The sequence below is a fragment of the Danio rerio genome, chromosome 12, assembly GCF_052040795.2.
Source record: "Danio rerio strain M-AB ecotype USA chromosome 12, GRCz13ab, whole genome shotgun sequence".
In the NCBI taxonomy this organism is placed as follows: Eukaryota; Metazoa; Chordata; class Actinopteri; order Cypriniformes; family Danionidae; genus Danio; species Danio rerio.
This window is the reverse complement of record NC_141032.1, coordinates 33,832,501-33,849,551: the sequence shown is the minus strand read 5'-3', so window position 1 is coordinate 33,849,551 and position 17,051 is coordinate 33,832,501. Positions and strand designations below refer to the sequence as shown.

The window sequence follows — 17,051 nt, the reverse complement described above, 5'->3', positions numbered from 1 at the left end:
ATAAACTAATGAAATATATATTTTTAAGGTTTTATTATTAGCGTTGCACAAAAAAATCATATAATAATATTAAATCTAATCAAATGACAACTTTTAAAATCTGAATCTTAATCTATAACAGCCCTATCTCATAGTTAGAGCCAGACGGAATCTGCGGATGTTTTTTGCCATTTTTGCAGAGAATTTTGGTAAAAATCTGTGGATTTCTGCGGAATTATTTTGGGAGTATCATAACTAAAACCTTAATATGTGAAATAAAAATAATATAGTTTTAACTCTTTTTAATGTTTGCAATGCAAACCCAATTAGGTTCACATTATTTGGTAAACTAAGCAAGTCTCTTATATAATATATCTACTAAAAGACAAAAAAATATTACGGCACAAACTGCTTTGAACATAAATCAGATTTTCATATTAGTCAATAATATTACTGCAATTATAAAAAAAAACTGAATAAATAAAGATTCACACATTTACTCAAGTAAATAAACAGAATTAATGATGGGCTAAAAATCTGCGGAAAATCTGTGGGAAATCTGCAGAATTCAATCAACTCAAATTTCAAATCCATTCTTCACAACAAGGATGTTTTATTGTTGTATTATTTTTAAAAATTAGCTATAATAAAAAAAAATTCTACTCTCAACAGACCACACTATTTGAGACATCCTCCATGTCTGCACTGTAAATAGTTACACACTGAGGTTTAATAATGGAAGGGGTAGTTCACCAAAAACTGAAAATTCGGTCATCATACTCAACCCTCTCAAGCCTATTTGAGTGTCTTTCTATTGTTGAACACAAAAATCTGGTAATATATAAGAGCAACTATAAGAGTCTATGTTAACCGGTTTCTAAGATTCATACATTTAACATAGTGTTCATAAAGTTTAGGGTGAGCTTTAAGTTAGGGATGCTCATAATAACTGATTCACTGTTAACCGAAAGAGTGCGTTTTTAACGGATTAATAGTATTAGTTAAACAATAAAAAGAAATAGTATTTAAGAGAAAAAAGCTGCAAAACAAAACTTTCTGACATGTGCTCTGCTTTGGAAACAAGCCGGCCACTAGTCAGATCATCTGAATTTTTTCTCCATCAGAGTGCACTCCGGCCCCGCTCATAAACACAACAAATAGGCTATAGTTGTGATGATTTATTTTACAACCAATAAACCAACCTTTTTCCATTTGGAAAATTACATTTAATAACAGTTCTTATAAAATATCAATTTTTAAAATTGCCTATATAATCTAGTAGCCTATACTTTACAAAAAGTCAACATATCCGCCTTGTCATTGTCTTTTATCACACGCAGTGCACTCATATAAACTCCAAGTGAGAGAAAAACAACAGCACACAAGCTCTAAGGTAAAACCAGACGCTCAAGACATAGAACTCTATTTTGACAATCCATGCGCAAAGTTCAAATAATTAAATGAAAGCAGTGATTTTTATATTTATGTAGAAGATAATCATTTTTGTATTATTTTAATCATTTAATTATTTTTCATTTGTAAAGATATTTGTGTATTGCTGTATATCCTGTGTATTACGCAATCTGTAAGTGAGGCACGCAAATAATGCGCTCTGTGCTGGACTATAGACCTGCTTTGATCTGGTCTATTGAATATATTATATATTATTATTATTATTATGAGATTAATTATTACAAGAAATATCTCATTATTGAAAGTAAGTCTCCACCTATTATTACTGAGAAAGTGAGTCTATTAGTTTCACATTGTGACATTATGATAAGATATCCTATATATTTTTATTTAACGGGGAAACTAGCTTACCTGCGTCCAATCCCGGCTAACTTCCGGAAAGGCAGAGTAGCCAATAGCGTTAGAGATAACAAGTACACCAAGTCCCGCCCCAGGACTGACAAAAATCAAATCTGTTTTGCGCGAGCAGAGAGAAGAACCAGCTAGCGAGTGGAGAGAACTGATTGCGCGCGCGCGCTGTAGGCATGACCTCGCTCGCGAGAGTGTCCATCGTGCGCACAGATGATGATGTGCGTGCGCGGGACTTGTTTTCTCGCGCTGGATCAGTTGAGCGCGCGCGTGAAGATCCCCTATGCGCTCGCGAGCTGTAGTTTTCTCGCGTGTAGACCTGTAATCTGCTCACGGTTCACTTCTCCTCGCGCGCAAACATCACCGCTGCGCTCGATTAATATTGACATTGATTTGCCGTCATAAGCCTGTTATCTTTATTTGAGGGGGAAAAAACATACGAGTGGAAAAAATAGCCTATGTTGGATCTTAAATAGGATTTTCTTTGTTTTTTCGTTTAGTAATCTAAATTTGTAATTTAAGTGAAACATATCTAGGGCAGGGCTTTTTATTTTATTCTTTTTACCTAGTTTGTTCTTTTTTCTTTTTTCTGTTGGAAACACTACAGGTGTGTGAGAATGTTCTGTTATCAGTATAATAAATAAATCAGAATTTTTTTAAATGCTATATTTAATGTGTCAGACACAAATAAACACCAATTATTATTTTTTAATTAAATAATAATCATTCAATATTAATCTGACCAGTTAACAATTAATATTTGTAAATGAGCGACGGTTGTGAGTTGGCAAAATTAATCGAAATGAGCATCCCTTGAAAAAAAGCAATTTGATTCCTAAATTTTAGCATGTTTAACCACTGTAACTACGGAGGTGCTACTTTTCTCCAAGCTTACCTGGTCCTCACAGGGATGCTTGAGACAGGCACTTCCCGTGTCAGGATTATTGGCCAAAAGAATGTTATCTGGACCCCCTAGAACCATGTGGACGTCCATCCCCTCTCTTCAAACCAAACATCAACAACAAAACTGCAGGAGGAAAAGAAAAACAGAAAATGAGAGGGGGTCCGTTGCTGCCCTCTGTACTGTAGGTCAAAATATTCCACAGAAAGCCAGAACGCAAAAGCATTGTGCCATTATTCACAGCACCTCCAGCTTAACTATAGCTGAATGACAGGAATGTCGCATGATGCGTTCCACCCAATCACAGCAAACAAATAAAGTTTGCCAAACCTGTTGAGGTGGTTTCAGTCCAGCTGATCATTTTGACAAAGATTACAGAAAGAAAAAGACAACTTGACTGCAGATCAATGCAGCTCAGTCTGTATTCTTTATTGCCTGGGGGCAAAGAAAACTGACAAGTAGGCCTGTCAAGATATCTACTTTTTTGTTGTATGATATATTACACCACAATAGATAGTGATATACCATATTACTGTCATTTTAAGACCATTTTATGCCACTCATTAACTCTTAAAATCTTTATTTATATAGCGCTTTTACAATGTAGATTGTGTCAAAGCAGCTTAACATAGAAGTTCTGGTAAATTGAAACTGTGTCAGTCCAGTTTTCAGAGTTGAAGTTCAGTTCATTGTACAATGCATGAAATGATAATATCACCACAATGCAAATACACTCTTCCAAAAAACACATAATAATTTATTCTTAAGAATATTTATATTAATTATGTAATGTATCTTTTATTTAATGCCATGTCAGCAGCCAAGGCTATTTTCATGGCAAGAACGTTTCAATAATAAATATAAAATTAACAACAAACAAATGAATACAGCAATTAAAAAAGTTTGTTTAGTGTTAATACAGGATAAGAATTCTAAAAAAATACTTTGGTGTCACTTTGTTAAAAATGTTCATTTGATTAAAAAGCCTTCTGGAATCATTAAAAGCAGGACAGTCCAGTAAATGTGTTTTACTGTAAGGGGAGTTGTGCAGTACAAACATTAGGTGGGGTCTTCATCTTTAAGAAAAAAGACATAGGTTAATATTGTATGTCAATATGACATGTGGTAAAAATTACTTGATTAAATCTAGTCTTAAAATATCTCAAAACTCTATTTGATATTTCAGGTTGTATTTCATACAATTTATTATTTTTCAATGCATTCTACTCCTCTTGCCACTTATTTAAAATGTAAACATTAATTAAAGGTTTCATTTTATTGTAGTCATTTTAACAATGTAATAATCAGGCACTGGAATCAGAACGTGAAAAGCCATATCCTTAATAAATAACAATAAATGTTAACAAAAAAGTGCAAAGTAAAAAAGTAACTGAGGCTGCGATATCTGCAAGCAGATCTATTTTTCAAAGTCATTTATAGTAAAAACTACAGTGTTTTTTTTAACCACTGACACCTCCAATAAAGATAAAGATGTTTAAAAATCAGCTCAAATTTGGATAGAATGGATTTTTATGTATCGGCAACTCAAATATAATTGAGGTCATGTCCTAAGTGACGCAATAAGTAGATATATTGATTATTGTGACAGGACTACTGACAAGTAGGCATGAGACAATAACCGTTTTCAAGGTATACTGCGATTTGGAAAAGTCTTAGAAAACATTTTCTGCTATACTGTTCCTATGATATTTGTAAGATTTTTTATTTATGTTTTTTTTTTAGGACAACAGTATCTCTAGCAGAAAAGATATCTAAATATGCCATTTTAAATTGTAAAGAAATCTGTGTTTTTAAAACTAAAGAAGAACGCAGAAGTCAATAAATCATTTTAATTACTAAGCCTGACATGTTTACTGCTCCAAAATACTTAAAATGTTTCTCAAAATAAAATAAAGTGTTGAAAGGAGAAAAAGTTTTTTTTACCCAGATATTTAAAAAGGATCTATTTTAGAGCAGTAATCACAATACTGTGAAAACGTGATGCTATTATCCAAGGTTATCATACCATCAGAAATCATAACAGCCTATGCCTACTAACAAGCAACCTAAAATACACAAATCACCCTCAGATGTACATTCGCCAAACTGAGCACGTGCAATGTAAGAGGACACACGTCCCTTTTTGCACCTCTATCATAATGTCCTGGGTGACCTAAGCTACATAATCTGTTTTATCTGCTGATTTGCTGACCCATGGATGAGAGTATCCACTCTCAGGTGTCATGTTAAAGGGCTATAGCCTCCTGCCTGTGAAAAACCCACTGCAATAAAAAGGGGGGCCCGATGAAGCATACAATATACAACAGCTGTTCAGGTCAGAGGTAAACTTATCATTGCTTGTGCTTGTGCTTGTGGAAAGCGATATATTTATGGACGACATGCAGTGGAAAAAAATGCCTGAGCCAACTTGTAGGTGCAGAATGTACCCTTTAAAATAAAACCACATGACAGATTTGCACATGCTCAGTGCATTGCATCGTTCTCACCAACAAGCTACACATTTATCTTTTAAAGTCATTGTGGCATTACTAGCATGTTTACGGAAGGTGAGGAGGAGGAAGTGGCATCGCTGTCAAAAAAACAAGATGTGAGCTTCAAAGTGTGATTTCAGTTCCTCTGCTGTCAAGCACATTCTGAGCTGTCTCAATTTTGTCTCTACATTTATGTTCATCTTAATTCCTCTGTGACTGCACTTCTTCAAAACACCATATCAGCAGCTCACAAGAGCGTTACAGATGCCGCAGTGGGAGCGTTTAGTGCACCGGCTGAATACTCTGAGGTTGTGATATGTTATCCTTGGTTCTTTTGTGCGTCATTGGTAAAGAATGGGATTAAGGATTTGTTTTGATTATTTTTATACTGTAATGTAGCAACACACTGCAGACAGGCCTCTATAATGCTAGGCACGCTCCAAGTCATCATTATAGACATGTAAATCATTTTCACAGAACATGAAAATTTGTTATTCATTCATTTTCCATCAGGTCATCCAAGATTTTCTTCAGTAGAACATTAATAATCTGATCTATGCAACTAGATTTCACAATACAGTAAATGAGAGTGCAGAAATGTATGCTAAAATCTATTGGTGTACATTTTTGCTATATAGTTTGCAAGTTATGCTTGTTGCTAAATAGTTGCTAGGGTTTTACCAAGTAAATGTAGAAAATGTTATTTTCATAGGACGGCATATAAACAGAAACCAAAGTTGGAGGAAGATGGGATGAGATTGGGAGCTAGAAGGCCCATGAGCCAGGTCTCGAACTTGGCATGTCCATTCATAATACAATATCATCAAAATATTTTAACCCCGATAATGATAAATTATGATTTCACAAAAAACATCCATGGTATATCACGACATTTGTAAATGAAAGGGAAAAATGTTATAGACTTGCAACAAGTGCACGACAACACAATCTTGCAGAAGTGGATGTGCAGTCCCATGAAATTAAAATAAAGTGTTTTAGATGTTAGTATCAGTATTGTTAATTTTTAAGATATCGAATAGTTAGTGTGCTCCAAAACTATGGATGTCAAAATTAATCGATTCAGACGCAGACAATTCGGTATCGGTTCAGTAATAATCATAACCGGTTATTATGTACTGACGTCATTTATCTCATATGCGCAATGTAGGGAGGCGTGTGTGTTTGCTGGAACAGTCTTTCACTGACACTTACAGCAGAAGCCCCTATTTCACTGCCATTAAGATAATGAAGGCACTCAATTTTTCTCTCTCTCTCTCTCTCTCTCTCTCTCTCACTGTGGGCCCATTTGACCTGCTGGCATGACTTTTCCTCTTCTCTCGGCTGTTTTACATCGAATACTTCTGGATACAGACACGAGCGCGTGCCTGCAGAGTTTTCTCTACCGTGTCTATCATGGATCAGCTGTGATCGCCGCTGCCGCTGCCGCCTGCCGCTTATCAGTGTCACTCATCTGTGAAGAGCGCATCACGCAAGAGCCAATCGTTTTTGTTGTGTGTGTGACCTATCAAAGGGGTGTAAGAGAACTTGGTAGACAAGGATCAGCAAGCGAGCTGAATATGTATATTTGTTTATATTAATTGCTATAAATGTTTGTGTTGCTTAAAAAGGTAAAGTTTATATATATCTGACTGTTAGTATTAAAAAGCGAAATTGCATTACAAATAGTATATAAAATTAAATATATTTATACATTTTAATAAAAGAATTTGCTGTGAAGAAAATATAAAACCGTGTATGGAAAGCACGTCAATGTCCGTGAGACCAGTGTAGGTTCACAGCTCTTACCAAAACAGTGACAAAATTCAGAGTTAGAAGATTTAAAACAAAACATTATTGGCTGTTTTTAAAAAAGGTAAGGAAACTGTCTCTTTGTGTTTCGATTGAGATTATGTCAAACATCTATTAAAAATGCATAATTCAAAGCACTTCATGGGATCCTTAACTAAAAAAAAAAGCTTATTAGGCTTATTTATACTTCTGCGTCGAGTGATCTGCATGACCCACAGCTCATGCAGTGTGTAGTTGTGCATTTATACTGCTGCGTGCTGTTTGTGTTGTCGCTTCCGAAACGCTAGCTGGCAGTAGGTTTTTATGTTCCTCTGTGTCGAGATTTTTACGGGTGTTTTGTTTTTTTCAAAATGTAAAAAGTAGCTAAAACTCGCTCATTCAGAGGTGGGAACCGGCAGACAACTTTAATTAAAAGGTAAACACCAAACAAAAGTTTCCATCTGATGCTCCGTTACGGGACTCGACACTTGTAAACCCTAGTTCCATCGAGCTTGCAGCTCTCAGCACCGCCCACGCTCGCCACTGCTAGCAAGCAGACCAATCACAGAGCTTGCACTATTTGTCATTGTGATGTGTAGTTACATTTTTTGAGAGGTGAGCTTTAGCATCAGCGTCAGCCACAGCAAGGGCTATGTGACCGTGCACAGGCTACAGAAGCATGAATCAGCCTTAACGCCCCAGAAAATTGATGGGGACTCTGTACTGCTCAGCGAGTGCCATCTCTTGGATGAGATGTTAAACCGAAGTCCTGACTCTCTGTGGTCTTTAAATATCCCAGGATGTCCTTTGATAAAGAGTAGGGGTTTAACCATGGCATTCGGCCAAAGTTGCCCACTGGCCTCTGTCCATCATGGCCTCCTAAACATCCCCATATCATAATTGGCTTTATAACCATCAATCAGCTGGTGTGTGGTGTGCAGTTGGGCGCAATATGGCTGCCAATGCGTCATCCAGGTGGATGCTACACACTGGTGGTTGATAAGGAGATTCCTCCCCAAAAATGTTTAAAGCGCTTTGAGTGTCCAGAAATGCGCTATATAGCTATAAGGAACTATTATTATATCCAATAGCAAATAACCAACATGTTGTCCATCTCTGGTCATGACGGTCACCTAAAAATATCCCACTTCTAAATGCCAAAAGCTTTATAACGATTTAATAATGTTTCAGAGGAAATCAAAATACATTTTAATTACTTTTGTTTTGTCCATAGTTCTTGGCTGACAGTAATGTAATTAAGACCACTCAATCACATGCTCTCATTAGGGTGGAAATAGGTCAGCAGAAGAGTCGTTCTTTGAATGAATGACTGGAGCAAACCAAGCCAGCGAAAGGACGGGAGGGAAAAGATGGGATAATCTGTTCCACAGTGAATAACAACTCCAAGCAAGACGCAGAGCACATGCTGAACGGGCCAGGGGAGCAAGAGAAAGAGAGAGGGAGGCGTACAGCGAGCCACGCCGCAGCTGCTAAACGAGAGTTCATTGAACTCTGGAAGCCCTGCCTGCATTGTCTGATGTGATCTACACCAATGGGCAACCAGAACAGTGATGTGAAAGAAGAAGAGAAGGCCGAGCTTTCTGAAAAACTCTGGCTAGATGTCAAAGCCCGCAGAGAGGAGACCTGCTCAGAGAGACAGAGTGAAAAATAGCCCAGGACTGGCTGTGAAACTTTAAAAAGCTGCTGAATGGCCCTTTCTGCATCTTTTAAGACTTCAATGACCTACAGCAGTACTTCGTTGCTTCACAACCACTGAGGTTGTCAATATGTGCTAAATTAGAATCACGTTGCTTACTGTTTTTAGTATGAATTAGAGCATTTTTATTTATCACTTCATTCATCACATAAACTCTCCACAACACACACTGTATGTTATAAGTGATGTAAGCCAGAGTAGCTGCCTTTAAATATAATCGAATCTGATGAGTAAATCCACAGTAATGCAGGCCAGTGGGTTAATCTGTCTAGCAATCTGTTCGTCTGGACTACAAAAGAAAAAAAAGAAAGAAAAATCATGTGCACACACACATACAAAGTAATAATCAGGTATTGTACTAAAATAATCTAAATCATAACAGCACACTTCCTATTTTATGAAGTTGAAGTATTCGTTTCATTAATAACAAATGTTTTCAAGTATTAATTAAAAACATTGTGAGATTTCACTATTTGCATTAAGATCAGTTAGTAGAGACCTCATAATTTAGTTAATATAATTAGACTCAATCATATTAAATCAGGAAAGTCAGGATTTTAATAAGTCAGGGAAAATAAATAATAAAAAAAAAAAACTCAAGCAAACTTAACATGGTACAGTACTTAATGGACTGTTTTCACAAGACTGCTAATTTTTAAAAATGTATGTAGATTTATATGCATTTACATGCATTATATCATCTTTGCATCAAATTACAAAAAACGAATTATCACTTGTGCAAGGTGTTTCTAATGCATTCTCATACTATTTTTTTTTTGAAAGTCTTAATTATGTCATTGTGGAGTTTTGCTTTTATCATTTCAGCAAATATGACTATAAAGATTATATGTTGTACTCTCCCATTCACTGCATTCTACATTTACCCAACTTCCACTATTGAGAAACTAGTTTAAACGAGAAAGGGTCCATATGAATATTTACATTAACAATAAAACTACAGTTACTGTTACCAACGGTGGCCCAGTTTCTCACAATAAAATTTAATTAAAAGCAAACAAGTTCACAGCACAGATGAATCACCAAAACTCAACAGAAATGCTCCCAGCTACAGTACTAGGGGCAGTTGATCTTGAGAAATGGCAATCGCTCCCATTTGTTTTATCCATGCAGTCCGGATGCTTTACTGTTTCAGTAAATAGAAAAAAACTGCAAATGTACAGCAAGTAAAACAAATCATCAAAATGTGTTAAACTATTATCTAGTGCATGCATATAGAACACAAGCATTAAGAGCATTTCTGTTATGTTATGGGTTGATTTCATTATATTGTGTCAATTCAATGGGTATGAACTTATATTTGGTTTGTAAATTCTGTAGCGTTTTAGACTTACATTTGCTTTTAAAAATGTTGTGAACATGTTTAGAAAATGCACATTTATATTTAATGTCATCTTTAAGCGTCACATTTGAGTTAAATAAAAATAACGAGCAATTTGTGGTGGACTTGTCACAGTGAATTTCAAATTACTTTTAATAAGGTAAAAGCTAAATTTACAGTTTTATATCATAGAAAATCTTATCATGAAATGGTAAAACCAAATATCAATGTAACAATACTGTCAACATGGAAGGTTATCCCTCTAATGTCTTATATAAGGTAACTGGACACTAGTGGCGTGTTGTTGTGATATCTGATACCTAATGTTATTAATTATCCAACACAAACTGACCTGGCGTGTACAGTAGCAGGCTTTACCGCCATAATGTGATTTTGGCCTGTCCAACTAATAACAAGTTAAAAGGTTACAGATTCATTAAAAAAAAAAAATAAATAAATAAATATATATATATATATATATATATATATATATATATATATATATATATATATATATATATATATATATATATATTAAATGCATGTGAAAATAGATATGTGTTGTGTATGCATGTGTGTGTGTAATATATATATATATATATATATATATATATATATATATATATATATATATATATATATATATATATATATATATGATGATTTTCTTATTTGATTGATATAAAAATATAAAGATTTTCAACACACACACATATATATATATATATATATATATATATATATATATATATATATATATATATATATATATATGTATATATATATATATATATATATATATATATATATATATATATATGTATATATATATATATATATATATATATATTACACACACAGACATGCATATACAATACATATCTACTTTCACATTCATTTATTGCTTGTTATTACAACATACTAGACATTTAAAATGCTTAATATAAAATAAATTACTAGTTACATTTATTGGTTTGACCTTCTAAGACTAAACATCAATATTTACCGAACGGCCCTTTCAGTTAATTTGTTAAAAAGATCATTCACATTGGGTCAAAACCATCAGACCGTATTTTTATACCCTATTTATATCTATTACGTTTAATCGAATGCACGTGCTGCTGTGAAGACTGGCGTTACTGTAAGCTTCATGCTATCAGATCGCATTTGACTGTCTTTGTCAACTCTAGCACGCTGAGCTCGAGTGAACTGCCAAGAGTCTTATCGCCTGAGTCGCATGCAGAGTCAGGACGTTTCGCCCTACAGCACTGTCTATTCAGCCTTTAGTTAACTGTAAACGGCGTGCTGTAAATTAATAGCCATACTACAATATTCTTAATACAATTCAGTATACATGACGCTTGATATTATACATGATATACGCCAAGAATCATTATAAATTTACAGTTATGTGGTTTTGCCGGTTCGCTGCATCGATATACTCAGCGAGCAGCCGCTTTCCCCTATGCTAGCTTGCTAACTAAACCATGCGCCCACCCCTCATTATGCATCAAACTAAAGGAAATACGTAGGCAACGCCTGGTGTGGAAAGAGGAAAGTTTTACCTTTAGAAAATGCTCTTGATGCGCCATCACTCTTAAAATGGACCTCTTTTTGCGCACTGTGAGCCTGTTCTCGTCCTTGAAACTGCCCACAACATAACCTATAGGCAGCAGTGCACTTGACAGACACTGCACACAGAGGGGAAAAGATGTATGACAGCCGGGCTTATTCCGCCTCCCCCGCGTCGTCCTGTAATTCAATTTAGAACCACTAAGGGTCGTCGTTAGATTGGGTGAAAAGTTAAAACTAACAAGGTTGAAACATTAGAGCTCTTCAGTTTCTTTTCAATAAATTCAGTTCAGTGTCAGGAGTGGCTAACAAACATGACCATGTGGTTAACGTTACTTAAAGAGACAGATGCCTTTTTAAACAACATAGCATACATTGAAAATGTACTCACTATTAACTTTTCCCCTCCTAGGTGATTTCAAACTTTTATGACAGGGGTGTCAAACTCAGTTCCTGGAGGGCAGCGGCAGCAACCCTGCTTCAACACACTTACCTGTCGACTTTAAGTTCAAATAAGCCTGAAGGACTTAATTAGTTTGATCAGGCGTGTTTAATTAGGATTAAAGCTAATATGTGCAGGACTGTGGCTTTCTATCCAGGAAGTGTAGGGCTGCATTCCAGTCCATTTTTATGCCCTTCACTTGCAAAAAGGTATTTAAGTTTTCAAGTGTACTGAGGGATATTTTGTGTATTCTGATCCACAGTATCCTTTGATTAGCTATTTTAAAGGTTACTGTAATTCAAACTATACAAACTACACATCTAATTTGACTTTACATTTAGATTATACAGAAACAAACACCTATTTTATGAGGAAAAGTCTTGTGAACACTAATGTTGTCTATCAATGCCTAACAGGCTGATTGATGTGATTATGCATCCACAATGAACTCATGTAGGAGTGGTCAAATGTATATTTATATTATCTCTTTTTAAATAATTGATATTTAAGATTCAGATCAGAAAAAGCACCCTGCATTAAAGGAAAAGTTTCTTTCTTTCTTTCTGTCTTTTTTTTTCTTTCTTTCTTTCGTTTAACACAAAATGAATTTTGGTAAATGTTTAAAACCTGTATCCATTGACTTCTCTAGTAATATTTTTTCCTACTATGGAAGTCAACATTTCTTCTAAATGTATTTTGTGTTTAACAGAAGAAATTCATAAAGGTTTGGAACCAGTTGAGGGTAAGTAACAGTCAGTAGGCTATATTTAAATTTTTAGAGTAAACTATCCCTTTAAACATAGCTATATTTAAAGTGATAGAGTATTTAACTGTTAGGCCAGTTCAAAAATTCTGTTTGTATGCTAATATTCGCAAAACAAATAGGAGTCTGTAAAATTCTTATTATAATGACTAATATCTCAATAATGTATTTCCCTTAAAACAGTGACACTGTTTTGTTTTCATAATAGTGACTATGTATTGTACGTGGAAGGAATTGTCATACTGTAAACAGCATCAGTTTCTAATACAGATGGAGAATTAGCCAATCAGAAATGCTCTTTGTCAGATTTCTCTACCATAGCCATTGGCTTAGAAGTTTGTAGTATGTCTTGTCTTTGTTAATGTCTTGAGTTTGAAGTAAAATGTCTAAAGTTAATTTAAAGCAGTGGCTATATAATATACTATGGTATACTATACTATACTATACTATACTATACTATACTATACTATACTATAATATAATATAATAAAATATAATATAATATAATACAGGGCGAGGCAGAAGCGCAGTAGGTAGTGCTGTCGCCTCACAGCAAGAAGGTCGCTGAACCTCGGTTCAGTTGGCATTTCTGTGTGGAGTTTGCATGTTCTCCCTGCCTTCGCGTGGGTTTCCTCCGGGTGCTCCGATTTCCCCCACTGTCCAAAGACATGCAGTATAGGTGAATTGGGAAGGCTAAATTGTCCGTAGTGTATGAGTGTGTGTGTGTGTGTGTGTGTGTGTTTGTGTGTATGTGTGTGTGGATGTTTCCCAGAGATGGGTTGCGGCTGGAAGGGCATCCGCTGCGTAAAAAAACTTGTTCGATAACTTAGCGGTTCATTCTGCTGTGGCGACCCCGGATTAATAAAGGGACTAAGACGACAAGAAAAATGAATGAATAATATAATATAATATAATATAATATAATATAATATAATATAATATAATATAATACAACACAATATAATACAGGGTCGACATGGTGGCGCAGTAGGTAGTCACCTCACATCAAGAAGGTCACTGGTTCGAGCCTCAGCTGGGTCAGTTGTCGTTTCTGTGTGGAGTTTGCATGTTCTCCCCACTTTCATGTGGGTTTCCTCCGGGTGCTACGTTTTCCCCCACAAGTCCAAAGACATGTGGTACAGGTCAATTGGGTAAGTTAAATTGTCCGTTGTGAACGAGTTTGTATGGATGTTTCCCAGTGATGGGTTGCGGCTGGAAAGGCATCCGCTGTGTAAAACATGCACTGGATAAGTTGCCGGTATTATCTGCTGTGGCGACCCCAGATTAATAAAGGGACTAAGTCGAAAAGAAAATGAATGAATAAATGAATGGCATGGGAGTCATGGTGGTGCAGTGTGTAGCACGATCGCTTCACAGCAAGAAGGTCGCTGGTTTGAGCCTCAGCTGAGTCAGTTGGCATTCTGTGTCGAGTTTGCATGTACTCCTCGTGTTCGCATGGGTTTTCTCTGGGTGCTCCGGTTTCCCCCACAAGTCCAAAGACATGTGGTATAGGTGAATTGGATTAAGCTTAATTGTTGGTAATGTTTGTGTCTGAATGAGTGTGTATGGATGTTTCTCCGTAATGGTAGCTGGAAGGGCGTCCGCTTCGTAAAACATGGCAGCTAGATATGTTGGCGGTCCATTCTGCTGTGGCGACCCTAGAATAGTTGCCTGCATTTAGGAACTTCCTCTAAATACATGCTGGCAACACTGTCGTCAGTCATAGACACCATCTAGTAATTCATACATATACATACAAATTAAAACTCAATTTTTCCTATATAACAAGCAATGGATAAAATATTTTCTGCAGGTCTGACTCTAGATGATTAGACCTATCAGATGATCACTACATATATTGTGTGTGCTTGATCTTTAGATAAACATAAAGCTCCTTGATTGAACTTCTAAAGAAAATTTGCATGAAATTCACTTTACTAATCTGAATGCAGTGTTGATGCCTTCAAGCACTCTCTTTAAATCTCGCAGGCATCCCGCTGACTCTTAATTGTGTATTCAGAAAGGAACAAGAACATTTGCATATGTATTCCGGACACGTTCCTCTTTAATTGTGCTAGTGTGAGTATTCCAACATTTCTCCTTATTTCGTAGTCTCTGTAAAGGATGGAGGTTTGGTTTTAAGGAATGATTTTAGGCTTATACTGTATATAAATCTGAAAACAAAAGTACCTTGCTTGACTTTTAACACAGAAGAAGAGTTTTTGCACATGCAGTTCTCACTTAAAACAAAAAAGTAAATAATTTTTGTTATTAATGAGAATTAATTCTTAGTTATTACTGCACTGTGAACAGCTAATCTGATTATGACTTCAGAACAGTGTCAAATCAGGCATCTGGTTCTGACATTAGTTTGCTTCAGTATTCAGAGTGAATACAGCTTGCATTACCCTTTCTCATCACTCCTAGTCTGTCTATTGCAAAATGCATCTGTAAAGCCAGGATTATTCATTTCAAGCCTACACTGTTAAAAAAGTCAACTTTATATTAAGATACTGGCATCTTTGTTTGATTTACTTTTAAAACAGAGCATTTCTAAATTGCCTATTGTTTATTTGTATAATGTCAATACACTAATGGTGGTTCATTCCTCATTAATAAAGGGAAAGTCGAAAAGAACAGAGCATTTCTAAATTGCATATATTGTTAATTTCTATAATGTCAGTACACTAACGGTGGTTCATTCCTGATTAATAAAGGGAAAGCCGAAAAGAAAATGAATGAATAATGCACCAACATTTTAAATAAACCTTCATTCATTAATTTTCCCTTGGCTTAGTCCATAATTTATCAGGGGCCGCCACAGTGGAATGAACCACCAACTATTCCGACATGTATTTTATGCAGCTTATGCCCTTCCACCTGCAACTTGGTACTGGGAAACACTGATACAATGTTGCATCTGCATGTACAATCATACTATGGCCTCTAAATCACCTATACTGCAATTTTGGATCGTAAGAGACACGGGGAGAACATGCAAACTCCACAAATTGGGTAGGCTAAATTGTCCGTAGTGTATGAGAGTGTATGAGTGTGTATGGATGTTTCCCAGAGATGGGTTGTAGTCGAAAGGGCATTCGCTGTGTAAAACATATGCTGGATAAATTGGCGGTTCATTCGCTGTGGCAACCCCAGATTAATAAAGGGACTCAGCCAAAAAGAAAATGAATGAATGAATTAATGAAAAAAAATTTAATAAAAATTTTTTCAAAGTTTTTCGTTCTTCAGGAAAAATATAATATGCAAATCCGAAAACCTAAGGAAGGTGCTTGATCGCAATAACGACTTCACTATCAATATGCAAAAATAAGCACACTACAATTTCTTTACACACTACCATTGCTCTCAAAAAATAGTTTATTGAAATGTTTATTTTTCCTTACCATAAAAATAACTCTCCTTCACAACAGGGTTTCATAACACAATGTAAAAATCAGCATAACCCAGATTCTCAATTACAAGTGTTAAATCTTAATTCATGGTAAAAAAAAAAAAGCAGTGCTTATGACAACCTCATAGTCCCAAATGAATTAATCACTGAAATATAAGCAACAACAAACACTACTTTTGTTTCTGGACATAATTTTACACATTTTCTTTTGCTCATTTCTCATTATTGATTTTTAAGACATGTTGAAAGTTTGTCATGGATGTGTGCTTACCACGTGATCATCGTGTGAAGCCTCACAAATACTAAAAGATGGCACAAATTTTTGGCATTGTTTCTAGTACGGCATGCACACCTGATATGAAGTCTCAGCTCACCTGAACAGCTTGAACACCTGGAAGGCTCTTGATAGTTGGCTGTAACTCTAGCTGTCCCAGGGCTCCGGGCCTCAGAGTTGATTTGCATCTGCCATCGTTTTTTTTCCTCAGGCATTGCACTCTAATGTATCCCAATGGTCTGTCCCATTCTCATGATAATCAGCATGAGTGAAAGTAGCCTTTGCTGCGCTATAATTTTATCACGTGGGACATCAGTGCCTCTGCTACCTGCACCTGATCAGTTTACATCACTGCTTGTAATTATCTAATTTAGGCTCTGTTTATGTTTTGATCCTATAAAAACAGTGATTGATAAAAGACATTCTCCTTGTGTGTGTGTTCAAAAATGACTTTTGTTGCTTGTTTAATCTACTTATTTATAATGAGTTGAAACAACACAATTCTTATGTTTTTTGGGGGATAACGTAATTGCTTTATGTTCAATTCAATT

At 35.5% G+C, this 17,051-nt stretch overlaps 2 protein-coding genes across 8 annotated transcripts in view; one reads left to right on the top strand and one right to left on the bottom strand.

Annotated features, from left to right (window-relative positions):
• The window catches only part of gpam (glycerol-3-phosphate acyltransferase, mitochondrial), a 44,361-nt gene extending 32,631 nt beyond the window's left edge, over positions 1 to 11,730 (bottom strand). For all 5 annotated transcript variants that reach the window (XR_015504287.1, XR_015504284.1, XR_015504285.1 and 2 more), the window contains exons 1-2: positions 11,603 to 11,730; positions 2,696 to 2,827 (exon numbers count right to left, since the gene is read on the bottom strand). Coding sequence is in view for 1 of the 5 variants with exons in the window: in XM_087276548.1 (XP_087132674.1) it covers positions 2,696 to 2,794 (99 nt within the window). In the remaining 4 variants the exon portion in view is untranslated. The remainder of the gene's footprint in view (positions 1 to 2,695; positions 2,828 to 11,602) is intronic.
• A 476-nt stretch (positions 11,731 to 12,206) lies between these two features.
• Positions 12,207 to 17,051, top strand: part of tectb (tectorin beta) — a 19,817-nt gene continuing 14,972 nt past the window's right edge. For all 3 annotated transcript variants that reach the window (XM_087274975.1, XM_087274974.1, XM_087274976.1), the window contains exon 1: positions 12,207 to 12,260. The gene's annotated coding sequence lies outside the window, so the exon portion shown is untranslated. The remainder of the gene's footprint in view (positions 12,261 to 17,051) is intronic.